Source organism: Aspergillus sclerotioniger (genome assembly GCF_003184525.1).
Source record: "Aspergillus sclerotioniger CBS 115572 chromosome Unknown BO94scaffold_5, whole genome shotgun sequence".
Lineage (NCBI taxonomy): Eukaryota > Fungi > Ascomycota > Eurotiomycetes > Eurotiales > Aspergillaceae > Aspergillus > Aspergillus sclerotioniger.
Window position 1 is genome coordinate 1 of NW_020290995.1, and position 27,954 is coordinate 27,954.

The window sequence follows — 27,954 nt, forward strand, 5'->3', positions numbered from 1 at the left end:
GGGTAGTTGGTTGGGTTTGTGGCGCGGGTGAGAAGCGAGGTGAGGTAGAGGGCGGCGGTTAGACAGAGGAGGAAGATGGAGTGGTGGAGGATGGTTTTGTTGGCCATCTGGCGTTGTTGGGTGATGCTGGAGGCGATGAGGTTGAGGGAGGCGAGTTTGTCGTGGGGGGAGGTGGTGAGGGTTGTTGTTAGGGTGGGGAGGGGGGATGTGGAAGGGGAAGTGGAAGAGGAGGACATGGTGGATGGTGGTGATTTAGTTGATTTGGTTGGATGGGGGGTTGATGAGAGATTGATTGAGATGTTTGATTGAAAGTTTTGTGATGAAAGTGTGGTGGAGTGGTTGATGGAAGAATTGAGGTGAGGTATGTGGTTGGTGGAAGAGATGAAAGAAAGATAGGGGGGGGGATCCTGAAGACATGCTGACGCATCATTCTAATTACTATCAGTTGAAATAGACTATTTCGGCTCCTGAACATTTAAATGATGCAGATTTCCGGAAATTTGTCTTGCTCATTGACTGCGTGACAAGCATACATTATGGTATTTGGCTAATCGCAGTCTTGGTTCCATAGGAGTTTACGAGTTCAAGCTGTCCCTTCTCTGCTCTCCCCATTAAACCACCATCCAGATCAACTAGCATGCACGGCTGCATCCCCATGCCCACTCTTTGGCTGCGGTCCCGTGGCTGCAGTAGGTGTAGGCATCTCCCGCTCCCCAGCCAGATACTCCAAGGTTAACCGCTTGGTCTCTGGGATCAGAAACGAGGTAAAGCACCCGCACAGCATGAAGAGTGCAAATATCTGCATCACATGGTTGAGCCATGGCGTGTCCGATGAATTAACACCTCCTTTCGCTCCCCGATGCGCCAGCGGGCCAAATACGCACTGCGCGATGATCGCTCCAATCTTGCCAGACGCAGCACTGATCCCATGCGACGTCGACCGGTATCGCGTGGGAAAGCACTCCCCCGGCACAATGAACGTCGTGGCATTAGGCCCGAAGTTGAAGAAGAACTGTGCCACTACGTACATTGCCAGCAACCCGTTATCCGACTTCTTTAATGGCTCATAGGCAAACCCAATGACGATAAAGAGAATCGTTAGAATGACAAACCCGGTGATTTGAATTGGCTTGCGGCCAAGCCAGTCGACTGTGGCGACCGTCACCCAGTATCCAGGGATGGCCCCAGCACAGATCAAGATCAGATTGCCCACGGCGTTGCGGTAGAAGTATTCGTACACAGTACTCCCGCCATTCCAGCCAATGGCGGTCAGAATGATCGAGTTGTTGAGTCCAAGGCCATAGAAGGCTACAACGTCAGCACACTTATAGCACTCGAGAGGCTACCTACCAACGTCAAGGAAGAACCAAGAGCCTGCCGTGCCCAGCAACACCTTGCCGTGGCTCCAGGTCAGATAATGGGACCAGAAATCCGACCAACTAGCCTTTGGGGTGACCAGTCCAATATCCACGCTCTGTAGCACCGCCACCCGTTTGACTTCGTCCGGATGACCTTCGTGTTTGCCCTCAATGTAGGCCTCGACATCTTCGTCCGCCTTGAGCAGATCTCTCGCGACATCGAACGTGTAACGCGGAGTCTCCGGAATAGTCAGGCGGAAGTAGAGCGCAGCGCAGGCCGGAACCGCTCCGAACCCTATGACCACCCGCCACATCTTATCGACGGCCAGCTGACAGACACCACTGCATTTGCTCACCGAGGATGCAGATTCCAGAGAGTCCTTGAAGCCCACCGTCACAATCAAGGCCACAATAGTAGCAGCAAACTGCCCAAACCCCTGCATAGCAAAGACAGCTCCCATCATGGCCCCTCTGCGCTTTGTATTCGCGAACCTAGATCGTCAGTTGAGCTACACTGCAAAGAGGAGACATACTCCGAGGTTATGATTGAAGACAACGGATAGTCCCCACCAATCCCCACACCCATGACTGTACGCCAAAAGACCAAAAGGCCTGTGATGGACATGGCGGGAGAGCTCGAGGACAGACACTGCGCTAGGGTGGCCAGAATGATGATGATCAATTCGATCCCGTACATGCGCTTGCGACCGACAATATCTGCTAGCCATCCAAAAAACAACTGGCCGATAACAGTACCTGCCGAGGTAGAGACTTTGATGGCAGTGTCGGAGCTGTATGGTATCTTTCCAGGACGGGTGGCCGCGTCCTGCCAGAAGACGACGCCTAGCATGCTCGAGCAAAGATTGATGGCGAAGATGTCGTAGGAGTCGGTGAAGAAGCCCACTCCAGCCACGACGACCGCGCGAGCATGACGCCATCCGAAAGGGGCATTGTCAATGCGGGCGAGGGCCTGCCGACGGCGTTCGTTGGGATCCTCCACGTGAGAGAGGTCGACGTTGTAGTTTGGAAAAGTGCCAGAAGCAGCCATGTTTGAGGTCGGAGGTACGGGTAGAGCTGATTCTGAAGTACGATCAGAAAGGTTAGCAGGGCAGAGATGAGTTGGGGAAGAAGTAGCAAACAAGTTGGAGCGCGGGTTTATCAACGATGGTCCACATGAGATTGGAGCAGTTTTCCGTCCGTTCCTTCCCACACCGGCTCAATCTGCTGTCATGTTTCTATGATAGTGGAGACCAATCAAAGCCTTGTGCGGAGGTGCGTGCTCGTGAGGATGAAGTTGAACAGAAGTCGAGACAGTCATTGCCAGTCGGCGGCGCACGTGGGCTGCCTGATCCAGTCGGTGTTGGAGATACCCATGGGTCAGTCCTGTCAGACGGTCTGGAGTCTCGGTCGATCATCGCAGTTAACCTTATTTCAGCCTGGAGATCAAATGTTCCCCGCAAAGATTGCCCTGACATCATGCGGGGTCATCCCCATGCTGGCCTGTGATGGACTGGTCCTCAAAATCCTGGCAGTTGAAGGCCACGTAGCTGGGATACGAGGGATGGGAAGAACAGAGGATGATGAGATGCCTGGTTGGCGGGTAGGCGAGGATCACGTGTACAATCACGTTGCCCACTGCGCCATCACCTTTCCTCAGTTACTTGAGCTATAGTATCATATCTGGCAGCAGATGATTATTCAAATCCGAGGCAGGGTTTGCAAGACAGGTAACAGGCGACAGAAGATCTGCGACGTAGTCCCACCCCCCGGCAATCTAAGCTAGGTCATGGAAAAGCTACGAGGATGGACGAAGCTTGGTTATGGAGGACCAATCGATACCATAATCTACACCAATAGCCCACAAAGTTGTTAGATTTGTGTAGGGCCAGGTAATGTGGAAATCCCTTGCGCACCGAGAGTTTTAGGATAGATTCCTACAGACTCCACGAGTTGTCGAAGACATAGGTGCAAAGGGAAGAATGACACTGAGGCAGTAATATGCAATCAACAGCTACTGTTGCGATTGAAATAATGTCCAAGTAGACACTAAGACTAATTTCACACCAATTTTCCCAGATTCATTTCCCTTTTGAAGCTCCTGCTTTTCTTCGCCGCTCATCCCCGCTCATCCCCGCTCCTGTGAATCATGTCCAACTTTTGGAGAATGTTGGCAAAAAGCTTGCTCAAGAAAATAAAGTAATAAAGCCCGAGAAAAAAAGTCCGAAAGAAGAAGCAAGACCCTTCGGCTTGACCATCTAGTGACGGTTGATAGTCCAAACCACTGCATAGGGCTGGTTGTGATCGCGTTGGAAGATATGAAAGGCATACACTCTGACCTTGATGCTGGAACCGGGCTGCAGTCCCTTCCATACGACCTGCTCGACATTGTTCTTTCGGTCAAAGCCAGAGCCATCCCCCATATTCCCGTGCTTTTCCTTTCCATCCGGACCAATCACAATCAGGTCCAGATCATTCTGGAGCTCCGTGCCCGGGGGGTCTGTCCAGACCAGGGTGACCTTGAGATCCGAACTCTCCGTTCCTTGCGGGATATTGACGTCGATATCTTTGTGCTGGCCTTGAGCAAGGGCCTCCCCTTCGATAAAGCCTCCGTCGTCCTGGCTGGGAAGGATTACGGACTTGGTCAGATTTACGCGCCCAAAGCCACTGCTGCCGTTCGGGGATGGCCCGGCTTCACTTGGGATATACTGCCCAGTAAGCTCGACCGCTCCGTTGATTAGCAACGCCTTGATCAGGGCTGCCGTGGGCTGCGGGGTTTCATTCTTCACCAAAGACTCTCGCAGCACCGCAGCACCGCCCGCCACAAGAGGGGTCGCCATACTCGTCCCAGCCAGAAACCACCACGCCGGATCATCGCTATGCCCAAAGCTGTCCTCCGCATTGATCACTTTCCGGGACCGGGTCGATAAAATTGCAGTCCCTGGCGCGACAATGTCGGGTTTGATGCGCTCTTGCTTGGTGGGACCGCGGCTGCTGAAGGCTGCCATGCCGTCCGGTCGATCCGCCATCAAATCTGTCGTAATGGGACCTCGAGGCCATCGAGAACCATATCGAATCGGGATTTCCGGGCGTCCATTCTCACTCGCTCCCACTGTGATGCAGTTCTTGGCGGCTCCTTCGGCCCCGATCTGCTGGGGGTCGATAACTCCATTTCGGTCTGCATCCACCCCGCTGTTACCGGCGGCGAAAAGAATCACCATGTCTTTGTGATCCCAGACAAATCGATCGATGGCCTCACTGGACTGGTTATATGGCAGCTGGCCCCCGTTGAAGGCAGAAGAACCCCATGAGTTCGTATGGATACGAGCTGGGGCTTTATCATCTGGTTGAGCTTGATCGTCCCGGTACGGCGGCAAGAAAAGATTGTACAAATTAGATGGGATCCCGCCGAGTCCATTGCGACGGTCGAGAAGAGATTGCAGCACGAGCTTGGCCCCCGGTGCAGTGCCGCGAATGTCCCCGCCCATCAAAGCAGAATTCCCATCTCCAAGAACCGATCCACAAACATGAGTTCCGTGGCCATCGGGATCACAGGATTTCCCGGGACGCCCTAGGGCGTAAAGACGACTGACTCGGTCGGTAAACGCAGGGTGAACGTCATCCTTCCGGCCAATATCGAAACCGGTATCGGCTACTGCTACGAACTCACCGTCACCTCGAAATTCGGTGCCATTGACTTGGACAGGAGCCCCCATGATTGCCCTCGCCCGATTGTTGAACAGTCGAGGCTTATGAACTGGCTCAATGACTCGGACCTCGTCGACGGCAGCAAGATCATCCAGGTATTGGTTTTCGACATGAACCCGGATCTTATTCCCTGCCACCTCCAAAACATCCGGGTCGGCATGGGCAACGGCCCCGATTTTCTCTCGAAGAGCTGGTGCGTCGGGATCCACGTGCTTGTGCAGGCCAATGTCCACGAGATGAGAAGAACGATTTTTGGGCACGGTCGGGAAAGGTGACTGGTCCGCCACATAGTCGGAAGACTTCAAGCTTGAATCAACCACGAAATGATCCAAGTAATCATTTACCCAAGAGACATAGTCGAGGTCATTGATGTCCGAAAGTTTGTCTCGCTTACTCAACTCACACATGTAGGTGTTCGTGGAGACATACTCCAGAATCTTGACACCTATTTCCTTGAGCTCCAGTTCCTGCTCATTGGAAAGAGGCTGCTTGGTCTGCACCAGGATATGGTTTGAGGTTGATGCATTCTCCGGCTGAAGTCCCAACGCACTGAGTAACGGACGTTGTGCCGCAGGGTCCAATTGGTTTCCATTGATCGTGATGACAGACGTGTTGTTTTCTGCCATGATAAGATAACGTGACTCTGATGAAGCAAGAATAGCACTGAGCAGAATTTGATGTTGAGCAGAAGGAGAAGTGAACGAATAGTAAGAGATGTGGAGATATAAGGAAAATCGGTGAATGTTTCTTTCGATGCTTTCTCGCTGTCTTTATAGCTGGGAGGACAGATGTTTGACCCGGGAGCCAACTCCAGTGTAAGTTAGGAGAGGGGTGCTCTGGTCGTTCTCACTGATCTGCTGACCGGTTTAGTGAAATAGAGCAATCTAGATTCGATCGCCTCGCATTCGATCACAACACATCCTTCTGCTTCGTTTGCGGACTGAACACGATTAATTGTGCAACAACTTGGCACCCGTATAAGCCTTGGTGCCAGTGATTGCTTATGACGAAAACCTTTTGTCAAGCACTACCAACAAGCCATGGAAGACAGTTGGTTATACTCAACTTTCTAACTTAGCCGCGAAAGGCGATGCTATTCGGGCCCTACTTGCTTTTACCTGGAATCAGCCCATGCAGAAATGCCTTTTTGTGTATATTTGCCTAGCATTAATCCACCGTCTTCCAGTCTATCTTGCCATTTCGCCGACGCCATTCGAGGTATCCCCCAAAGCCATCCGTGAATACTAGCCTGATCACCAGATGGATACGTACCCCATAAACGCACCAGACTTGGCATCAACCCCGCGATATGTCTTGAGGATGGATAGGGATGGTCTCGCCCGTTTTCTGTGTTCTAGGCTGGCCTGGGTGGGGCTGTCATCTGGCTCTAGTGCTAATCTCAACATCCTTGAGGTGGGTTCGTATTCGTGTGAGCGTAAAGCCTAACCTAAACCTAAATCTTGTGCAGGTGTCAACTTACAGTTAACTCGTAGAGATACTGCAGGATACGTATCTGTAGATGATTGGTGTTGACGGCCTTTTTAGGAACCTAGAATAGGATAGTAGTGAGGCGGTGGTGAGCTGTGGGGATCTGGGCGGGCGGCCATGACGGCGGAGGGGTTTTGCCGCAGGGCCGCTATCGTCCGCCGTACCGGAGGAAGATCGTATGTGAGGACCTCTGTTGCTTCACGGTAGGTTGCTTAGCCTACGAAGATCGATTTCCTTCCTTTGTTCTCCTTTCTTGAGTTCTGTTGGAGGAAGACTAAGCTGGATAGAACTCATTCACCTATGGTCTATTTTAGGCGCACTATGTCATCTAAATACTGACATAATATTTTAGTCTGTGGTCCCCTACCAGTGGTATAGTATTTTGGGATGAGCTGAACTGACAGTCTTTGATTGAAAAGGCGGTGCTTCAAGCCATAATTCCACCGAGGACAGTTCCCAACCATCTATCCACCACCCAAGCACGATGGCACCCAACCCCCTCGGTCTATCCCGCGAGGATCCTCACCCACCGTCCCCAGTCGAGAAGACTGTTTTCGATCTCCTGTGCACCTACCTCCCGCCCGACTCTTCCCTAACAGCCATCGAAGCAGCGAAGCAACTCCACGACGCCTTCCCAAGTACCCCACCCAAGCCCCGAGATGACGATGAACTGTACCGACCGGAAACACTCAAGCAGTTCCTCTTTGAGCTGTGGGAGATGATGTTCCGCATTGTACCTCAACTGCACTGGCGCGGGGAACCCATGCAACGGTTCATATCCCTCCTGCAAGCAATGGAATCGTTACCAAAAATCCCGGTCAAAGATGAGGACCAGGAGACTGGGTATAAAGAGTGGTCGCTCCATGGCTATTTTATATGTGGTTTGGATGAGCGGTGGCGTCGTATGTGGCATTTGTTATATTCTCGATAATCATGTGTGCTATAGTAACCAACTAACAGAATAACTAGAGATCAGTGCCCCCGAAGAACTGGGCGATAAGTGTGACTTGAAGCTCCGAAATTTCAACGGACTTCTGGCCAATTTCACCAATTGTGGCATTTATACGCCGTGGGATTATGAAGCTTTGCTTAGCATGATGTCGCTAGAGACACATCAGAGGATAGGTCACAAGGTCCTACTGAACAGTACCATCCCGACTGCGACGGTTTGGTTCATTTTGTCTGCGCCCGCTATCTATACGGCTTGCCAGGAACGGACATGTGCTGATAAGAAGAGGACCCGGGGACGCTTGTGGAAGGCGGATCAGTTGCAGGGTTTCTCAATTCCACGGTGGAAGTTCTGGAGACGTCGGTTGGAAGAAGTGAAGAGCCATGCGGATGGGACGGAGGAGTTTAGGACACTATGTCAGGAGGCGATGGATGCGATGGACAGGTGCGAGGAGGCGTGAGCGGATATAATTGCTTTGCAAGATCCGACCTAGCATGTGAAAGCATCGCCAACATTCCTCCAATAGCTAAGCGGTAAGTCGCATGATCTTCGGCTCACGCAGACCAATTCTGCTCAGACCCGCAAGGAGCGCTCGGAAGTCTGCTTGCTGATCCTTCCTAGCCAGGTAATTGAACCCAGTTGGCATATCCCGTGCCTTGTCGACTGAAACATTTGAGACCAGTTCATGGCTTTGCCGGAGTGCATCGGGGGCACTGTATCCGTGTTCCGGCCGTCTTGCACATGCCATTGGGAGAGTATACTCCAATGGCGAGGAGATAGGTATCAAAATCCAGTTATTCTTTAGCCAAACCTTCTGTAATTAAGGTCGTCGCATCAAGTGACAGCACACTGCCAATCCCGGTCCTAAAAAAGGTAAAGGATACAATTCTGACAACGACCGAACCAGACCTCGGCACACTTTAATGCATGACATTGGCACATTGCAGCACAGTCCAAGTATCCGAAAGTTGTTCAATGAGGAGTTTGGAGAGAGACGGTAAAAATAGCATCGCGGAGCCGTTTCAGAGCCGCCGCAGATCGACACCGGTGTTGCATCTAGGGCTGGTTCGTCGGAACCGAACCGACCAGTTTGGATTCAGATAGAAAGAGAAACAAGTGAGATAAGACCACCCGTTCGTGTTTTTCAGTCTTCATGCCAAGGGCAGTATTTACGGGGTGAATGGGCGATATCCCAAAGAGCAGAATGTCTAGCCAAGCTGGTCACCACCGCCGGCAACAAACCCAAATTTGAGTCTCGCGGTCGAAGCTAACCACCGCAGTCAACCACCCCTTTCACCAACCTCTCGATCGCAGTCTCGATAAGTGAGATCGGCGATCCCTTCCGTTCTCACCCCACAATCCGAAAATAAGCTCCAGTCCGCGGTATCAGATCTCAGACGCCCCTGACCCCTCGACAACCATCGCGACCGACTTCTCATGCCTCTTTTCAGAGGGGAGAAAAAGATATAAAAGCATCGAAATTTCCTGCTTGAATTGTTTCTATTCCATCCATCATCGCAAGCCTCTGTCTCTTTCTTCATACCCATCTCTTCGCTCTTTCTATCTCCATTCCTTGACGGGTATGTCCATCTCCATATACTTGCGCTACGTACAGTCATTCTAACACACAATATCAGAACCAATCCCAGCAAAATGCAGTTCACTCTCATCTCCGCTTTCGCTACTGCCTTCCTGGCTGCTATTGTTGCCGCCACCCCCAACCCTAATCCCGAGGCCTTCAACATCGGTATCGGTGGTCACGCCGGTGCTGCTGCTGAGGTCGCTGCCAATGCTGGTCTTGGTGCGGGTGCTGGTATCCACTTCAAGGCTTAAGCAGTTAATTACGAGAGGTTAGTACCTTTTGCTCTATCACTATGGATCCAAGTGCTAATGGGATATAGGGATCGGTTCCTCTTGTTACCTGCTATGCTGGAACATACATAGTACTTGAATGGATGGGATTGGAATGGATTGGAATAGATTGGGCAATGTTTGTTTTGTTTAGTGGCAGGGTATAATTGATAATGTTTATCAGCATTCTGTTCTTCCAGTAGTGGTAGAGTATCATCATTATCTATTAACTAGACCAAACCCCCAACTGCGACATACACAGGTCTTGTATCTCAAAATACCCTGTCAATGCCCCTATTAAATCAGCACACCAAATCCAGAACAGTGAAAACCGACATCCTCACCATGCTATCTCCATCACCGAAGAAACAAAACCATGGATAGCCCATCAATAAGCAAGAAAGCCCTGAAATAATGTAACACCTTTCCCATTTCGCGGCCCCTATTTCCTCCAAACCTGGGTTCTCTCTATCATTAACATCCCAAGAGCGGTAACCCACTAATTCGCTCATCAACAACAAGCAAGCCTTTACTCAAAACAACAATCGGCCAATCTCCATTAAGCTATACACACTGAGGGTTTTAACGCTGATACCATGGTCAGGAGCCTGCGGTTCAGGAACGCGAACGTGCGGAGAATGAAGCCCGGGGTGCGAAATATCTTTATGGCTAATATGATAAGTGGCATGGGATACGCAGACTCCTACTCGAGAGCTACGTCGGCAAAGTAGTGCCTAGGGAAGCTTGGGCTCATAGCCTTAGATGCATCAGTAACAGTAGATGGTGCTCTAGACTGCGAGGATACGCTCTTCGTCTCCCCAGGGGTAACGCGGGAGTACGTAGCCGGGTCCTTGGTTCCCGAGGCGTAGCCACCAGAACCACCACCCACAGTACCAGATGCAAAGTGTATAAACGTAGACACATTACGTGTAGCCTTGCACATAGATATAATAGAATCAGACAGCGTAGTAAGCATCTGAAGGGCTATCTCCTTAGGTATCACATCGCTTTCAGCATTGCTCTCAAGCATAGCCACAAACTCCGAGTAGCTGCTAGCCACCTTACGCCCATGCATATCAATGCTATTAAGATCCTTCACCAAATTATCTCTCTCCTTCTCCCTGGCAGCATCCTGTGCCTTGCGGCTGGCCATGATTATAGTATAAAGCCCGCGACAGAAGGATGTCCTACCGAGTGTACACTCGGGCTCTTCATGGCACATTACGCCACAGTAGTGTCTATCTGACAGACCATATAATAGCCACCGTGGACGGGGACGAGAACAGAGACTTGGATCGCGGGCGACAACCATGTCACGACAGGATAGGATAAATTTCCCCCGTCTTATCGATTGGGAATTCCAGAGTTATCACCATTGCGTGTTACAGACATGATTGGGCCAGATTATTCCCTGGATATAAGGAGCAAGGCTGGGGAATTTGTGCTTAGATAGTATTCATCATGATGGGGGTTGGGTTTTGGGTAAGAATCTTGGGTTTAATCAGGGTTGGTGTGTATCTGCTGTCGTAGGGGTTGGGGGTTTTGTATAGGTGTGAAGAATGTAATAATATTGGGTTTTCTCTCACGGTTGAAGGAATGGTAGAGGGGTTAGTATCCATGTAGATGTTAAAGGCCGTTGTTAGGATCTCGAGAGGAAGTCCATGTTTTAGCGTCGGGTTTTTGACGTTGGTAATAAAGAAAAATTCTTATTAGGGTTCATGATAAATCTTTAGTACAGACCACCGGTCATATTCTCTGGAACCAGTCCTTGGTGGCATGAGTGCTGAACTAGTCAAATACCGGGGGTATGTTTCGCTTGTTGTTATCAGGATGTCTTCCTACTCTTTTCCTTAGCTCGAACACTATGAAGTACTGCAGATCGATGGGCAAAAGATATGGCTTGCTTCACAATCAACTTCATGGAAAGCGCTTAAAGACGTAGATGACCTTGGTGGGAGTCAGATGATGTAGGATAAACTGTCTTTATGTTGGTAAAGTTAGCGGGGTATTTAGACTCTGTCTGTGTGCCTTTATTTGTAGAGTGCTCTGCACTAGTTGATGCAGCTTTTTTATGCATGGCTCGGCAACATGTAAAGTCTGCAATCCACATCTGATCTGTTATCTCATAATATCGGGTCGTCATGATGTTTGATGAACTGAAGGAGAGAGCGGATTGTTGCGTTTTAGTGAAACACTCAGATAGACTGCACCGGCTCGTCATGTGTCGATGTAGGGGATTGTATCAAACTGGTCATACTTCCAATTCCCCTGGGCTGTGCAATATTACCGTAGATGTTCCTGCTGGCAAAGAAGACGCATGCTTTATTCGATGTAATGATGTTATCCATATTTATCATTGGCATGTGCCCAGATATCATCGGTTATAAACCCTGGATCGTCTATCGGAGGGGATCAAACTATCCGACTTAACGACAACGGTCTCCTTTCCCTGCATAACGTCAGCAGTTATGATGCCATAAAGCCTTTGCCTTGATATTTGAATTCCAATGCCAAATACCCTAACGCTTTCGATGCGTGAGCTTTTCTCGCTGCTTCTATCTTGACTGAGACGAGTGCGGGTGATAATTTCCTATTGAGATATTTGGAAAATTCTTCAACCTTCTTTGCAGATGTGAGTAGAGCTTCCCCATCTGTCATGGAGACCATGGAATTGGTTCCCTTTCTTTTGGATTGCCTTATGGCTTTCCCAAGTGTGGTGGTTCCCAGCAACAGGATCGCTATTCCAGCCACCGGTCAGTTGCACCTTTTGGCTTTCAGGATTCTCTTTTCTGACAATGCAAGTTTTTTCACGTGTTCGCGTGGATTGCATCTTCCGAGATTTCAAAATTGGGATCTCATCTTCAGAGCTGTAAGCTTCATCCCAATGATATTCTCGTGAATATGGTGAGTTAAATGCTCAAATGAGACGTCTAACAAACACATTAGTGTCGTCTTGATAGCGTCCCTTGTTGCCAGTCGGCTATCAGACTTTATGGTCTGCCATCTGGGGTCAAACTTGACTATTCTTCTCGGGGAATGGATGCTATTGAGTCAAGTCGGTTGGGCAGTCACCGGGCATCTAATTAGTAGGACTGTGCTCTGCCTTGTAGGACTTTCTGTACCAATTTTTTCGGTCTGAAACTCTGCACCTTGCCTCAATCGTTGTATATGTGCCGAATACCATCTTATACCTGGCATACGCAACCGAAGTTTTATCTCTCTGGATCTATTGTATCAAATTTTCCATTGTCCAGGTGCTCCTCAGGATGGAAATCAGCCGCGAGCTGCCCTAGAACCTTTTTGTCCGATCCAATGTCGGGATGGCGGCAGATTGTATGTTCCTGGAATAATATCCACTCATTCCGAGATTCTATTGTCGGAAATAATCAAACCGACCAATGGCTTGAAAAGTGATGCTGAGACTGAAGACTGCACATCGGAATTGGATGAGGAAGTAGACATATATTGCAACATGGGAAAACGCACAGTCGCCCAATATGATGGTCTTGTTTCCAGCACGTCTCCATTGTGCGATACCCTCATGGGAGCGCTGCAATGAGTGTGCAGGCTGTTGCACTCTTGCCTATACCCAGGGATCTGCTAGCATGTCACCCCGGACTATACTCTTTCTCTGCTGCACCATCCATGCCGTCCAGGTTAGTTGCCATGGCGTATGAGCCTTGGTTAACCCACTGTTTGCGGAGTAATGCTGTGGAACGGCATCCTTCAGATGCGGAGTATTAGGAGACTCTTTCATATAGCGCAAGATGTCTTTCTTCCTAATGACCACATAAGGGCTTTGTCGATACCCAACAGATCGAGTAGTGCGGTGTGAATTTCCACAACTTGGCACTTGGTAAAGTAATTCTCCGCCCTTTATGGCATCTTTTACCTTATAGAGAAGTAGGAATATGCTAGTTTCACGACGTGGCGAATATGCAGCGTATTTGATGCCGTAAAGGGCATCTCGAAGTCTGTTAGCAGCAAGCCTCAATGTCGTAGCATTATCCGTCGAAGTACATTTAATGGATAATATCTCATAGTCACCACATTTCCACCCCTCCACTTCTGAATATCTCTATGCCTAGCTGTTTAATATTCCATCATGATTTTTGTCTCAGCGCTCAATCACTATCTTGGACACAGAGGGCTACAAAAAACGGTGATCTGCTCACCAAAACACCCATCCTCTCCAGCAAAGATGACGGACATCGTACCAGGGTTAGTCTGTGCAACATCCTCACTCGATAACTCGCAATCACGATTGATGACCGAGCCATAATGGTCTTGCCCAGCCCACACCTGTCAGCCAGGATGCCTCTTGTTGTAGGCATCACGCGAGCCCTTCAACTTTCCACGGACAGCAGCGAGCGATGAGCTCTACTGAGACGAGCCATAGTGTCTGTAATATTGAAATGTTCAAATATTGGCGTCTATATAATGCTCGACATATGCGTGGCGCGAGGTCAGTATATTTCTGGCTCCTGTTGTTTGATGAGACTCGTTGAGAATGACATGTGGATGGTATTCTGCCAACTCCTCTTTGCTATATTGGCTCATAGCTCGGTATTGGCCTCTTCCAACGCCCGTGCCAAATAATCTGGAAGAAGATTCCCATCGAGGCTCTTCAATTTGGTATGCATCCTTTGTTTCTCCTCATGTTGTGCAAAGCGCAGGTCCAACTAAGATTTGCCTGATACTCGCATGGGCAGCATTCTCACGCTTCCACATCGATCTATCCAAGTGTTGATCGAAATCAAACATTTCGTATCTTCAACTTGGCTGTTTCACACCATCTACCAGTGTTCCCTTCTCTGTCTGAAAGAAATCCATGGACAGCTTCTAGCTAGTGACTTCACCGTGACCATAAGCACTGAGTTGGATATCCACCATGTGTAGGGAAACAATCCATGAGCCGTTCAATGTATATCCCACCTCTGGCTCCATACTGAGTCATACTGAGTCGATTCTGCTTGAGTTGCTTCATGCATATTTGGTGATGCTGAGAACCCCTCCTGTTTTCCCAGTCGTAGTATTAATATAATAACGCGGCAGACCGAACGGCAGCAGTGTAGATGGCTGAGGGAGTTAGATATCAATCTTAAACAACCTCGTGAAACTTATGATAAACGGTTAATCTAGGTGCGATAACATCCAGGGGAATATGTGCGTTATAAAAATCTCGTTTGCGACATGCATGAATAGATATTCGAAGTATAATAGCCACAGCATCCTCCACTGTTCCTAAGACGATGGAATGGTCGGGAATGACACAGCAGGGGTTTAATGTACGTCCATCGAGGTCATACAATGTGGTTGCACGCATCTTTAGATGGATGCATGCAATTAGGTATGACACGTTGTGCTTCGTCTGCGTTTGGCTAAAAACAGGACTTAAGGTGACCTGTATCCGCTCGTTGATTTTCTGGAAAGTCGTGTCAATTTGATCATCGCTTATTTTGTATTGAAATACATGGTGCTGTTTGTCTTTGGGTGGGAGTCTGAGGTAGGCTGAGGACTAGGTTTGATTATTGTTTCGCAATACTCGTGGTAGTGGATGTTTTATAGATATTAAAAAGAGAGGAGAGGGCCCCGGGCATAAAGCGTAGTATCTTAGAAGATGTGCCCTATGGTAAGGCCATTCGTTTTATAAAATATGTGCTGTAGCATCGACGATAGGCCTGACTTTAGATTTGCTATAAGTGGTAGGAGTAGGGGAGGTGGAAGAGGAAGATGAGATGTCCGCTTTTATAGACAACTCATAGACTTTCATTCATTGATTGTATGGATTTTATAAGCTTGGGTTAGTGCATGGAATGGGATGTCTGTTGTGACTGGCAATAGGTGAAGGAAAGCAATCACCGTGACCCTTAGAGTATAGCACTAGTCAATGTATGACAAGGGAATGCTCGATGCTGTGTATTATTCTCATAGCCAGACAGCGATTCCAATAGCTGCACCAAGAAAATTCAGTTACATTCTGTAATCCATTAACTATTCAAAACCGAGCGATCCGAGATTCAAATTGAGCAAGAGGCAAGATTCGTGAATATAGAAATTCATCAGAAGCCAATTGAAAACATGTCCACCCAAATCGTCCAAGGCTTTTATCAAACAATAGCCAAAACGATCTTGTCTATTACGCCCACATGGCCTTGAACTTCGCATTGAATTCGGCCTGGAGCATTTTAAAGGCCTGTAGGACCTGCAAAAATTCCATCTCGTTGAATTCGGTTCGAGAGTCACTGTTGCGCTGGGCAGAAGCAACATTATTCTTTCCCTTTCCTTTCAGTTGATTGGTAGTCCTGATGGGCTTTTCGGATCCCTTGGAAATTTCATCGTCCTTCTGGCTTGGATCCTCATCGCTCAACTCGTCTTCCCAACTGTCAGCAACCTTTGATTTCTTGGGTCTGGCACTGGGGCCTGGGGAGATAGGAGTCTTGGGTTTAGATTGCATCGTGGCTGAAATTCGACCAGCCGTCTTCGTTGTTTTCCCAGGAGATGATTGACCTGTATCAACAGCATCATCTTCCAAGCTGAGCTCACGGTTATCGCCACTACCTGCCACGTCCAACAAATCCATATCAGTATTATTGGACAACTTTAGATAATTCTCAAAACTGGTCACGATCGTCGCAAGAACGAGGGAAAAGTCGTTCAAAACGAACCATATGTCGCCTCTGCGGATAATATTTTCCTTCTCCAAAGCTTCTACATTTCCGTGTTTGAAGAAATCGTATAGATAGGCATTCAGTGCAAACTTGCCCTCTTCGGGGAAAAGACCAACATATGGAACCACAGCCCACTCCAGCCAGACTCCGCTGCGAACCTTCTGGCTAAGATCGGAGATGCTCCGCCATTCGTCTTTGTGCCCTGACAGTGCAACGAATGACGAAGTGACTCGAGTGGGAGGAGTGATAGGCAACAAGCAGCTGATTTCATCCGGGGACTTATCGCCTCCACACTTGATTTGCGTCAGCGGGAGAAAGCAGTCTGGATCCTTGACGTGCTGCTCAACAAAGGTCGTAACATAGGAGGAGTAAATCTCGAGGGTCTTCTTGTTATGGGAGCGTAGGATTTCAGCTGCGTGTTTTGGCAGGCTGGGAAGGACCACGACAGAGGTGGGCTTTTTCTCGGACATCCGAAGACGTTCCAAGATAGAAGGCCGTAGGTATTGGCGCCCAAAAAGGTGTGACATAACCAACATTAATGTCAGAACAACGCAGTTAGGATTGCTGCTAATATTTTTGCACAGTCTGTGGAAATAACCGTCGTTGAGGAGCGCGTGGAACGCAAAGCTGGAATTTTCGGTGTAGTAGAGATGTGCTACTGTGCCCGCAAAGTTGAGAGGAAGCCCGTTGGTATCCAGCAGATAGTTACGGCGAAGATATTCAATTGAAAATCGCAGATGATGGAGTACGGTATGCTTGGAATCCGGGCCACCGAGATAGATCCGTGGACACGACAAAATCGAGTTGATCGCTTTGACGGCAAAGGGAGCTTGTTCGGATTTCTGCAACAAAATAAAGAGTCGCAGCACTAAGCTTGTTGTGATGGGGAAATGCCCATTCAAACTCGGAAGCTTTGAGCTCAGCAAGCGGCAAACTTTGGAATGCGATATGCATTGGAAGACAACGTTGCCCAAAAAGTCAAAGCCTCGGCGTCCAGCTCGACCGGCTGCTTGCCGGAACCCAAGGGCTGTCAGGAAGACGGAATCTCCAGAAAATACAACAGTCTTGCAAGGCATATTGATTCCGAGAGCTAATGTGCCTGTAGCGATGACGACGCGTAGGTAGCCCTTGCGAAACAGTATCTCGCACGCCTGGCGGTACTTGCGATTCATACCGGCGTGGTGGACACCGATTCCTCGTTTCAAGGCATCGATTAGCCATTGGGGGACCTCGCGTCTCCTGAGCTCCTCAGCGTAATCTTCAAATTCCGAAGGCGCCAATTTCTTCATATCGGCCAGTGAGAACCTGGGATCTGGTTCTTCAGGGTCGAAGGATTCATGCCAGCTCGACTCCTCGGCAGTCATATCGCGCATCTGCTCCTCCTTGGACATGCTCTCTCCCTTTCCTGTTTTCCTGGTTGGAAGTTTCTGCTTGGCGCGTTTGGCTTCCACCTTTTTCCAGGTCTCCCATTCAGCGATCTTTTGTGTCCAAGCCGAACTCGAAGCCTTCCAATGGGCTTCGGATTCCTGCAATTCACTCAAAATTTCCTGACATATCTTCTCACACCAACTCCGATCATAATTGAAAAATAGCGCCGGAAGAGCGCCTTGGTCATGCAGGGAACAAATGAGAGGAAGTGTCGTATCAAGAATACTGGTATCCCGAACTTTGCGAGGTGTTTCGGATTCACTAAGCACGCCAGTCGATATCTGAACACCAAACTTGTTGTCAGGCTGGTACTTGGGGGAGAGCTCTTCCAGAACCGCATTGAATGGCGAGTCCAGGTTGTTCAGCCAGCTTTTCAAAACAGTCTTCAGCTTAGCCTCCCACTCCAATACATTCGTTTTTGAAATGACGGTCGGCAGTGCAACTGAGGGATCTAAATCTCGGTCAAGCGGATACTTATTTGTTTTGTACTTGTCCATGGCCTTCCAAAGACTCCAACAATCGCGTGGCTCAAGAGTTAAATCGTCCGGGATTCCTCTTGATCGATTAATGAGGCTTGTCACAGGGTGTATGAATGACATATTTGGACAGCCATCGAGACCGAGTGCTGCCATATCAGTGACATTTGGTAGCCCCTTGAAGACGAAAGCCTGCGGAGGATTGTACTTGAACTTTCTCAAGTCTGACCAGCGCGCTTTATGTTCAATCATCTTCAAATCACAACCGTTCGCTTTTTGAGTCAAGCTCAACCAATTCTTGAATTCTTCCGGGTTCCCAACCGTCGCGGAGAGTGCAATAATAGGGCAAGGAGCAAGGAGAAGCAGTTGTTCCCATACAACTCCATCTTCCGCCTGGCCGATGCAGTGGACCTCATCAAAAATAATTCGCTTAACCCGGGATGACCATGACCTTGCATTCGATGGGGCAAGAAGCATAATTTGAAGGATGTGAGGAACCGTTATCAAAACCTGACAGCCTGCCGGGTCGTTGATGCGGTAATCACGGGTATGAATGGCCCAGACTGACTTCCCAACATGCTTGAAACTTTTGCTAAATCTTGCCTGGACTTCAGCAGCAATCTGGTTGACAAGAGCCTTAGTCGGGGCGACGTATACTAGAACGCCATCGTTGCTATCCTCAAGAATCTGTTTCATCGCGTAAAAACTGAACAGCTGTCAGAATCTGGGTCTAAAGCAGTGGCACGGCCATAGCATGTACTTACGAGATGAATGTCTTTCCCGCACTAGTTGGAGCGACCACAAAGAGACTTGCTTTGGCATCGATTTGGTCCAAGATCTCTCGCTGCCACCGGTCAGGTTCGAAGTCATGGACACGAGCATCCGGTGCCGAGTCCATGTTGCGGTCAAAATACGGTCCAGCATGAATAAGTTGAAACTCAACCGGCGACAAGCCTGTTTCGAGTTTGACTTTAGGCGACGCCAACGACGTGAATTCGAATGAAAGCCTCCCAGCGCTATTAGGTGAGATGTCAATGGCTGGAAGGTTGAACACGTTTATGGTATCTTGTATGCGGCGCCCAACCTCGTCGGTAATACCTTGCTTTGCCTTGGATATTTGAAGAATAGCATACCATATGAGTGCCACTATCGACAGAGATTTTTCTTGCTCATTTGACGCACACTTCTTCTTCCAGAGTTGCACCAAAGTACTCACCTGGTAGGTGAGTACCTCGACCTCCACCAAATATCTTTTTTCTTTTTCAAGACTGACAAGATACTCTCGAGCTTTGAGATACCTTCGAGTCAAACTAGTCTCTTTCTCGAAGCCTTGACACTTGTTGCCCCAAGCTTTCAGTTGCCTGGCACCGGCGCTGTGTTGCTTTTCCTGTACCTGAATTGTCGCTTGATTTTTGACCAATGACCCGACCATCTTTTGGTGGGATCCTTGCTTTGGGCCGTTCACTTTCAATTGCTTGTTTCGAGGCGTTTCAGTCACTCGGATGGTTCGCTTTACTATCGGCTCACGACCCAAGTGTTTTTCAGGTTTTAGGAAAACCGTCTCTGGTTCCAGTATCCCCCCGGCTGCATTCGTGAGACTGGCAGCATATTTCGTAATTTCGGCCATGAAGAATTGGTTCCGGCGAAGGAGCTTTTCTGGCATGGGACCTTCGTTTCGTTTATCGAGCGGGCGCTTATGGTTATGCCAGTGACTCATTTCCTCAAAAGTCCGCGACACCACAAAGTCGCTCATCTCAGTAGCGGACTCGTCAACGACGAGAGATATAGGCCTGAGATGAGGATCAAAAACAGGATTGTTGAACGGCAGTACGGCATTAGCAGGCTCCTTCTGATCGTTAGGCAGGTGTTTAGACGACACTGTCGTCCGCCTGTTGCCGCTTGCTGTTTTCTTGTCTGCCTCATTGATGATCTTTATACCAGATACTTCGGATCCGCAAAGATATTTCACCAGGGATGTGAGGACCGAGAATCGGGTCAATACCGATTGGCTGAGGGTAAATCCTCGAGGTGTGGTGCGGCATAGCTCCAACAACTGTAGGAACAATCTTCCATCCATCAGGTCTGCCAGATCACAACATATAGATTGAGTTCTGACAGCCTCGTGCCAAAGTGGTGACGTGATGATATCCCTAGCCATCTCAGCATACTGCACCAGAAAAAGCTCACCAGTGCAGTCTGTGGGGCTGTAGGTCCGATCACTAAGCTTGCATTCGCTCAGTATAACTGTGTGTAGAAGCAGGGCACATATTGCCACCATGTCATTCGCTTCAAAAGAGTCAAAGTTGAGCACGGTACTTGCGGTAAGTACCGAAACCCATTCCCGCTGGGTGACATGATGACATGTGGTGCCAATTATATCCATGAACTTGCGTAGCATAAACTCCGTCGAGGAAGATTTGGCGAGAGAACGTTGAGCGATCGGATGAGCTTTGATGTGGCCATGGACAGTCTTTGTATCGAATTCTGCCAATTTTTGGGTGTCGGGCTCGGATGATTCTGGGTCTCCGGTAGGTTTTAATCTGGCATGATAGATGTTCTGTGCGTTTTCTGCGGAGCCCTCTAGAACTGTAGTGAACACCTGTTACTGTTAGAACATGAATAATACTGTGTAAAGGGTCGAGGCATACCTTCGTGTCTCGACACTCCACACTATTCAACAATGAGATGTTGTAACCATGGGCAATAAACCAGCATATCATAGATCTGAGGATAGCACTAGTCGGACCAATTGTCGGTAGAGCACCATCAACCGTTCCTTCACTACCAAAATCCGAGTCACCGGACACCCTTAGATTCTCGTTATCACCTACTGTTACCGATTCTTTGCCATGCTGGTTGTGTTCCATCAATGCTCCATCATGACACATCAAGAAGTAAACACCCTCTGCAGCAAGGTATTCTCGGAACTCCTGACTGTCGTATCTATTGAAGCACTTCACTCGCACGGACGGGACTGCATCGGGAGCATTCTGTAGAAGATGCTGGAGGATCGCTTCACGGGCGAGACTATACTTTGGCCTGGATGCCTTGTCAACATGCGGGGGAATCGATATGACCGAGTGTTCTGAGAAGAAGACGATCTGAAAATTGCAGTTCCGTTGGCGAAGGTTCGCGAGGAATCGTTCCACAATGTAAGTCGCATGGAGCAACTGGAAGCCACTGGAAAAATGAAGTTGGTCGTCGGTCAAGCAGTGCAAGAGAAGCGAGTCCCCTTCGATGATAAAGAGTTCGCTTCCTGCGTAGTCACCCACGAGATCAACGGTACGAGAGTAGACATCGTTGTACCTGAGAATGAATTCGTTACTGCTCTTATTTAAGCTAGCCTGATGGGCTCTGTGTTATACGTACCATGTCAAGAGTTTATTGGAATCCGCCATGATTATATCTCCAGTAAACGCCCGTAGAAACAGGATAACAATGTGACAACAATGGGAGATTATGAGAAAGGGAGAAGGGAGTGTCTGTGGGCGCGGGGCAGACGCAGAGTCTAACGCAGGTGATTCACTGCAAGGCTGTAAGGCAGCCTTCAAACGAGCCTCAGGCCGGGACCCGTCACCCTGTTTGTTCACTGCCACGACTGAGTCGATCTATGCCATTGCACCAGAGGTCAGATATTACTCTGTGCTGGATCATATAGCAAGTCCAGGAGGTCAGTTCCTAGATCTTCAAGTCAGTACTTGATCGCAAGGCCACCATTGATGATGGACTTATACACCTCCAACCGGTTCTAACTTACCTCATGATAGTTCATTTCCATGGCCATATTTCCTAGTTGTTTACCACCGATTTCAGACCGGTGAGTTTCTAATACAAGCTTGCGGATGCATTGTCTTGTACCTTTCGTGAAAAGAATGAGGGAAACCATATTCGAGACTTCATTCAATTATAGTACAGATTAAATACATAGGAACATTTGCTAACAAGAACGAGAATGAGTGGCCACGCTGGATGATATATTCTATCTAATCTGAAGCCGAATCAGTAGAATTCAATGGTCTCCTGTGATCTATGGAGTGATCAGTTTATGATTATATCTTCGCGAGTGGTGCGTGAGCATAATCGTCTAAATATTCACCCGATGCTCTATTCAGCATCTACCAACAATAATCTTCCCCTATTCCAGTCACAAAATAAGCCTGGTGACGCTTACAAAGTAATGCAAATTACAGGGTGCACAGGTTCGTAAAGGTTCTCACTTCTGGGGCCATGAGTGTTGTGGGAGACGACATTAGCGACCAATTTTGCTTCCCTCGAGTTTTGTGTTACCCCCCAGCAGCTACAGAAGATAGCCATCTCTCATCGTATGATCTCCCCCTCATTGGAAGATAGCATGATTTGCTGATGTTATCCGTGGCGGCTCCATCACATTGTGTGGTTGGGCAGTCTTCATGTCGTGTCGCGTTGGTACTGTGATCCATGCAGCCTCCGCATTTCAATATGATCAGTAATTAGGATCGGGATGCTTCTTCTTTGCCTTGCCAAATATCCTACAAGGTGCTGCAGTATTCTTGAGAGTCTAGAAGTACCCCGCCATCAGAAAAAGAAAGGACGGGTTCCTCTTTGGCCCATAACTGACACCGACAAGCATTGTCAGCCCAATTTAACATCCAGCTGGTCGCGTCCTATCCCCAGCCCGACCGTTTTCTTCAGTTGATTGAACTATTGCATCCCTCCTGCAGACTACATTCGGTGTATTACCTTGGTTCTCAGAGGCTCATCGTCAGACGAAATGGCAGAGACGAGGGCCCCGATCACTAGGTCTCCCTGGCTTTGATCGGCATCACGACAAAACTAAACCATCCATCGTGTTATTTGCTGACGAGGTCTGATTACAGGCAAAAACACGAATCCTCGCCTTTTCCTACATCCCCATCCGCCTCTAAGTCTAAATCCAGTTCTCTATCTTTCGGAAGCCTTCAAATTTCAGACTCCCTCCAATCCAGCACATCCACGACCATTCGAATCGAAATGAGCGCCAATCCCGTTGAGCCTCCCGATCCCCTAAATTCTGCTTGGATCCTACCTGTGAGCGCGGTCGGCATGCTCCTATGGTGTGTCAGCTACATTCTCATGATCCGGGAGGGCATCCGCACCAAATCCTACTCGATGCCACTCTTCGCTCTGGCCAACAATTTCGCCTGGGAAATAGTCTTCACACTCCACTTCGCTGATACTCCCATTAAGAACGCTGCATTTCTTATGTGGGCTGTCATCGACGTGGGCCTCGTCTGGCAGACACTGAAATACGGCAAGTACGAATGGGAGCATGCACCGCTCGTGCGAGACAACCTGGGGAAGATCTTGTTCGGACTTACATGCTGGTGCATGCTGGGACATTGGCTCTTTCTCGACTGGTGGTTCAGCAGGTTCGAGGATCCGACGGAGTGCAAGTTCTGGGATGGGGGGCTGTCGCAGTTGTTTATCTCGGTTCTGTCGGTCAATCAGTTGATTACGCGGGGGCATACAGGTGCAAACACGATAGCTATCTGGTGAGTGGGCGGCTTTCACGATGATGTTAATGTATGCTGCTGATTGAATGAGCTAGGCTGACTCGAACCCTCGCAACAATCCTCATGCCCTACGTCCCACTCTTCTGGCGGACCTATACCTGGCCAGAGACATATTCGTACGTTCATATGTCACTTGGGGTCTACCTATGGTCAACTGCATTGGTCTGCGATCTTGTCTACGGTATTCTGCTTGTTTATATTAGCAAGAGGGAAAAGGTGCTGCCAGATGGTCGGAAGGTTTCTATCTACGCTGAACATAGAAAACCTGCATAGTGAGCGAGCGGCCATGTGGGGATGGAGCTATATCAATGTTGTGAATATAAATTAAAGTAACTGCTTATTTTCCAACAAGTAGCATTAGTGGTGTAGCGGTAACATTCAACCCTTCCAAGGTTGGGCTCTGGGTTCGACTCCCAGCTAATGCATTTAGTCAACTTTACTTTTTTCCCGCCTCAGGCAGTATTCTAGCCTCGCATCTCTTCTCTCATTATTAACCGATTTTTTTTACAAAACAAAAAGAAAAATAAGATACATGAATAAATAAATCCCTCAGGTAGATACCAAGTTATCTCAAACCACCCTGCCCAACAAAACACCTCCCTCGCCTCACAAAACTAAAGTTCCCAACTCACCCGCCCAAAATAAAAATATCGCAACATTGAACCAAGCCACTACAGGCCCAAGCGCGACGACCATCGCCAGTCTATCCCAAACTATTCACAATTGTGTCTTGCCTCAAACTCACCCCCTTACGCTACCATCATTTCCCTTTTTTTTCTTTTTCTCACGATCCGGACTGCCCCCCCCCCAAACCGTTTTCTGACAGTTCAAATACAGCCACTTCCCTAGCCGATGTCTGCAGATGCTAAATGGGGAATTTGTCATGGCTGGGAAATGATTTCGGGAGGGGGGGGGGGGGGGTGGTGGAAAAGCCACAGGCGCTGAGGATACGTAATGGAGCAGCCACAATATTCGGTGAATATTATCTGATGTCTGGAGTCGGGGAATAATTTATTTTTCTATGGGTTCGGTGGGTTGCTTGGGGGATTTGTTCCATGAGGAGGGAGATGTAGGAGGTGGTGTAACGGGTGTTTGGTATGGGTTGGTTGTTTACTGAAGCTTGTGTTTCCGAGGAGGAAGAGAGGGGAGGGACGGCTCTTAGGAGATGTTTGAGATTGAACTGGGAGTAAATTATATTACCTTGTTGAGGGATCATTACCCTGTTAATGTTATACCAGTCATTGGAATTGGCCTTGTCTTGTTGTGAGAGAACCCAAAATCATCATCCAATATGATCAATAAACCCGAACCATCTTCATTGTCAGAAGAATCAGAATACACACCGCCTCAGACAGGTCTCTTGTCTACCCTTCCATCCTCCTGGGTCCCCTACGCCGAGCTCATCCGCATTGACAAGCCGCATGGGATCTACCTCGTCTGGGTACCTCACATCGTGGGTCTGGCCTACGCCTCAGCCATCGGACCGTCACCTGCTCCACTTCACACACTCTATACACGGGCCCTCCGCCTCATGCTCTGGGCTGCTCTATGTCGAAGCGCAGGCTGTGTCTGGAACGACACCGTAGACCAGGACTTCGATCGAAAGACGGCTCGATGTCGGAACCGACCTATTGCCCGGGGCGCAGTCACGACCTCGCAAGCACACATCTATGCAGCTGTGCTTTTTTCTCTCGCACTGCTTTCACTAAAAGGTATATCGTCCCACGCTATGACCGTGGCGGGGATAGTCGCCTTACTATCGCTCGTGTACCCGTTCTGTAAACGATTCACGAGTTTCCCGCAGGTAGTGTTGGGATGTTCGTTGGGGTTGACGGTTGTTTTGTCGGCGTGGACGCTGGATGTGGATGTGTTGGCAGGGAGGAACCGTATACCGACGATGTGTTTGATGTTGGCTATTGTGTTGTTGATTGTGTTTTATGATGTTGTGTATGCGACACAAGATACGGCGGATGATGTCAAGTCTGGGGTGAAGGGGATGGCGGTCTTGTTCCGGAATCATCTTTTGGTTCTGCTTTGGGGTTTGGTGTGTGGGATTGCTGGGGTTCTTTCGGTCTTAGGGGTGTTGGTGGGTATGGGATTACAGTATCTTGTGTTTTCGGTGGTAGGGCTGGTTCTGGGGTTGATGGGGGTTGTAGGGTTGATTCATTTGTCCTTTCTTTCTCGCTGGCGTTGGATGTCTGGATGGGTCTTTGGGTTCGCGTTTGTGAGCTTTATAGGTGGGTTTTTCAGTGAACATTATCGGAGATTGTCGTGAAGGGGTAAGGTGGTGGGATGCTTTACATGCGACACTTCGGAGTGGTGTTTCATCGACGCAGTGTCTCGTTTCTACTTTTTTATTCCTCCATCTCCATATCTAGAGTTTTTACAGTATCCGCATCCATATGCTGCCCAGCCCAAACCACACGGTATGTGTGTGAAGTTTCCTAATCCGAGAACCGAGCCCAGGGGACTGTCATCCTCTCCTAGTTGTAATATCGACTAATATTTACAGTATGGCTTAAAGTTTGTATCTTGCTCGCAAGGCCCTTCTCGCGCTCTCCAATTTCCCAAGATGCCTGGCCCAGAAGGATACCTGCTGTGCTCTTGCCGAACGCTGGTGTCGCACATCTTAGACCCTGAGCACGTAGATTGCTGTCGTCATTATATATGATATTGTCAAACTCATTGTCTCGAGGAATGTCCGGTGGATAGGCAGAGAGGGCTTTGTGCAAGTGATCGAGCAGGTACGTAATCGTGTGAATATGGAGGCAAGTCTCCAGCGAGGATCCGCTGCGGCTTTGACTGGCAGATGCTGTTGGATCTTGATATAGACAGTCGATGATCGTTTCGAATACGTACATTATCTGCGTGTAACATCCCATTACAAGGAAGATCAATGTACTTGCTGACATCGAATCACGCCGGGAACCAGCCTCGGTGCGCCCGCCGGAAGCAACGTCCGACAATATGTCGTATTGAACGTACATATCTGGGTCCAGGCTGTGAGAAGAGCTTCCGGAGTGAGTGCTAGTATCGTATATGCTGTAGGAAATATCTGTGCTCGACTGCCTTGCAAGAGAGTCACGGCTCGAGCGACAGGTGGGCTTGATGTATGTCATTAGATCAATTAGCTCCCTTGAATATTGAACTATCTCGATAATCACCTCATTTTCACGACCAGCTGGAGCCTTGAGGGACTGGGCAGTTGTAACTCGAGATTTTTCCGACAGCCGAAGAAGGTTCATGTTGAGATCAACTAATTTCGGCAGACAGGTGACGAATTTGGAGTGGGAAAGCCATTCGTATGATGGTATGCTGGCGCCGGCCTGAGCCGAAAAACCACCCCAATGGTGAAATGAGCCCTGGAATTCCTCTTCCGCGAATGTTTGACATATAGGCTTAGTCTGCCGTGATTGTGATATAGTCGATTCTTGAGAATGGGACGAGCCCGACGACGCGGTATAGTCGAGCATTGGTTCATTCCTGTAGATGCCATGTGAGTCGGGATGGTGCGACACCCCAATCTCGTTGACTTCAGGCGTAGGCTCGTCCGGAGAGTCAAGGTTTGGACAGTCGTAGTTTTCTGCAAGATCTGATCGTATCACTATGACTATCCTTTATGTAGGGTAGAACCTGGTATGAAAGCCCACAAGAGAAAATGATGAAAGCTGAGAGATGCTCTATACCCTGAGCTGACCATATTGCCATATATTGACCTGAATCCACGGATGTATTGTTTTCTTCCGACTCTTGATCACAAATCGAAGGAATCGAGCGAGTGATTGGTGTTGTCGTGTCCATAGAGACTGCAGAGTCAGAGGTAACGGAGAAAGAGGCTTGGGTTGGCGCTGTCGAATGGGGTACAATTGAAGATGGGTCGAGGTCCATCATAGAACCATTTTCGCTGGGATTGAGGTCCTGAGGAGGCTTATGCAATTTGCAATGCTCTGAGACCATCAGGTGTTATTTATCAACACATTTGAGGATATATCGAATAGAAATGACTTACCCTTAGTTGATCCATCAGGACTCCTTCTCATATCCCGGAAGGACCTACCAGGCCTTGTGTTTTGTGCATGCAAGCTAGTTGGCAGCAGACTGGAAATTCTATTGCGTGAATTTGGCGGACGGCCGACCTTGTGTGCTACGCTGAGGGTACATGGTACCTGAGCTTTCTGGCAGCGAAGACAAGGCTTATCAGCGGCTTGGGAGCGAGGGCACCGCAGCTTTTGCCCATGACAGCGGTCGCAAGCGTAACGTAGAGCCTTAATTGAACCCGACGAGGGCTCAGGTATGCCTCTAGCCATGGGCACCGTGGTTATATGACCATATGGTACGAAATAAGGGAGATGTTGGAAGGATAGACCCAAACGAAGGATGGTTTGCGGTGGATGATGGGGGAAGCACGTGTCTGTAAGTATAAGCAGCCCCTGACACCTGTATTATACAATGAAGCCACGGGTACGAAGCTCTATCAGCAGAGATGTACGCACAATA

General features: G+C 48.8%; 9 protein-coding genes and 1 non-coding gene across 10 annotated transcripts; 6 read left to right on the forward strand and 4 right to left on the reverse strand.

The window, feature by feature from the left end:
• On the forward strand, window positions 1-474 carry BO94DRAFT_310924 (uncharacterized protein). Its single transcript, XM_025606824.1, has 2 exons — window positions 1-361; window positions 446-474. Exon 1 carries the CDS (start codon window positions 76-78, stop codon window positions 307-309), a length of 234 nt encoding a protein of 77 aa, XP_025470608.1. The 5' UTR covers window positions 1-75; the 3' UTR covers window positions 310-361; window positions 446-474.
• Window positions 475-628: 154 nt separating this feature from the next.
• Window positions 629-2,406, reverse strand: BO94DRAFT_458756 (phosphate permease; the record flags this gene model as incomplete). The annotated part of the gene is made up of 3 exons (XM_025607811.1): window positions 629-1,308; window positions 1,351-1,850; window positions 1,892-2,406. 3 exons carry the CDS (start codon window positions 2,404-2,406, stop codon window positions 629-631), a joined length of 1,695 nt encoding a protein of 564 aa, XP_025470609.1.
• An 824-nt stretch (window positions 2,407-3,230) lies between these two features.
• Window positions 3,231-6,143, reverse strand: BO94DRAFT_612378 (S8 family serine peptidase). The gene has a single exon (XM_025616672.1). It carries the CDS (start codon window positions 5,687-5,689, stop codon window positions 3,614-3,616), a length of 2,076 nt encoding a protein of 691 aa, XP_025470610.1. The 5' UTR covers window positions 5,690-6,143; the 3' UTR covers window positions 3,231-3,613.
• Window positions 6,144-7,035: 892 nt separating this feature from the next.
• On the forward strand, window positions 7,036-7,960 carry BO94DRAFT_543146 (DUF3632 domain-containing protein; the record flags this gene model as incomplete). The annotated part of the gene is made up of 2 exons (XM_025613123.1): window positions 7,036-7,453; window positions 7,521-7,960. The coding sequence occupies 2 exons, from the start codon at window positions 7,036-7,038 to the stop codon at window positions 7,958-7,960; spliced, it is 858 nt and encodes a 285-aa protein (XP_025470611.1).
• Window positions 7,961-10,054: 2,094 nt separating this feature from the next.
• Window positions 10,055-10,559, forward strand: BO94DRAFT_612380 (uncharacterized protein; the record flags this gene model as incomplete). Its single annotated transcript, XM_025616673.1, has 1 exon — window positions 10,055-10,559. A coding segment is annotated over one exon (505 nt), but the record flags the coding sequence as incomplete, so codon positions are not given.
• A 4,578-nt stretch (window positions 10,560-15,137) lies between these two features.
• Window positions 15,138-21,369, reverse strand: BO94DRAFT_485320 (putative DEAD/DEAH box helicase). Its single transcript, XM_025608978.1, has 4 exons — window positions 21,296-21,369; window positions 20,575-21,232; window positions 18,691-20,525; window positions 15,138-18,632 (listed from the first exon to the last, which is right to left on the reverse strand). The coding sequence occupies exons 1-4, from the start codon at window positions 21,322-21,324 to the stop codon at window positions 15,491-15,493; spliced, it is 5,664 nt and encodes a 1,887-aa protein (XP_025470613.1). The 5' UTR covers window positions 21,325-21,369; the 3' UTR covers window positions 15,138-15,490.
• Window positions 21,370-22,752: 1,383 nt separating this feature from the next.
• Window positions 22,753-23,730, forward strand: BO94DRAFT_572424 (uncharacterized protein; the record flags this gene model as incomplete). The annotated part of the gene is made up of 2 exons (XM_025614923.1): window positions 22,753-23,436; window positions 23,493-23,730. The coding sequence occupies exons 1-2, from the start codon at window positions 22,916-22,918 to the stop codon at window positions 23,728-23,730; spliced, it is 759 nt and encodes a 252-aa protein (XP_025470614.1). The 5' UTR covers window positions 22,753-22,915.
• An 81-nt stretch (window positions 23,731-23,811) lies between these two features.
• Window positions 23,812-23,882, forward strand: BO94DRAFT_t85. The gene has a single exon. It is a non-coding gene; the product is annotated as a tRNA-Gly (tRNA).
• An 884-nt stretch (window positions 23,883-24,766) lies between these two features.
• Window positions 24,767-25,585, forward strand: BO94DRAFT_420547 (4-hydroxybenzoate octaprenyltransferase; the record flags this gene model as incomplete). Its single annotated transcript, XM_025607401.1, has 1 exon — window positions 24,767-25,585. A coding segment is annotated over one exon (819 nt), but the record flags the coding sequence as incomplete, so codon positions are not given.
• Window positions 25,586-25,898: 313 nt separating this feature from the next.
• On the reverse strand, window positions 25,899-27,764 carry BO94DRAFT_612388 (Zn(II)2Cys6 transcription factor domain-containing protein; the record flags this gene model as incomplete). The annotated part of the gene is made up of 3 exons (XM_025616674.1): window positions 25,899-27,067; window positions 27,144-27,404; window positions 27,467-27,764. 3 exons carry the CDS (start codon window positions 27,762-27,764, stop codon window positions 25,941-25,943), a joined length of 1,686 nt encoding a protein of 561 aa, XP_025470616.1. The 3' UTR covers window positions 25,899-25,940.
• Between the last annotated feature and the right edge of the window lie 190 nt (window positions 27,765-27,954).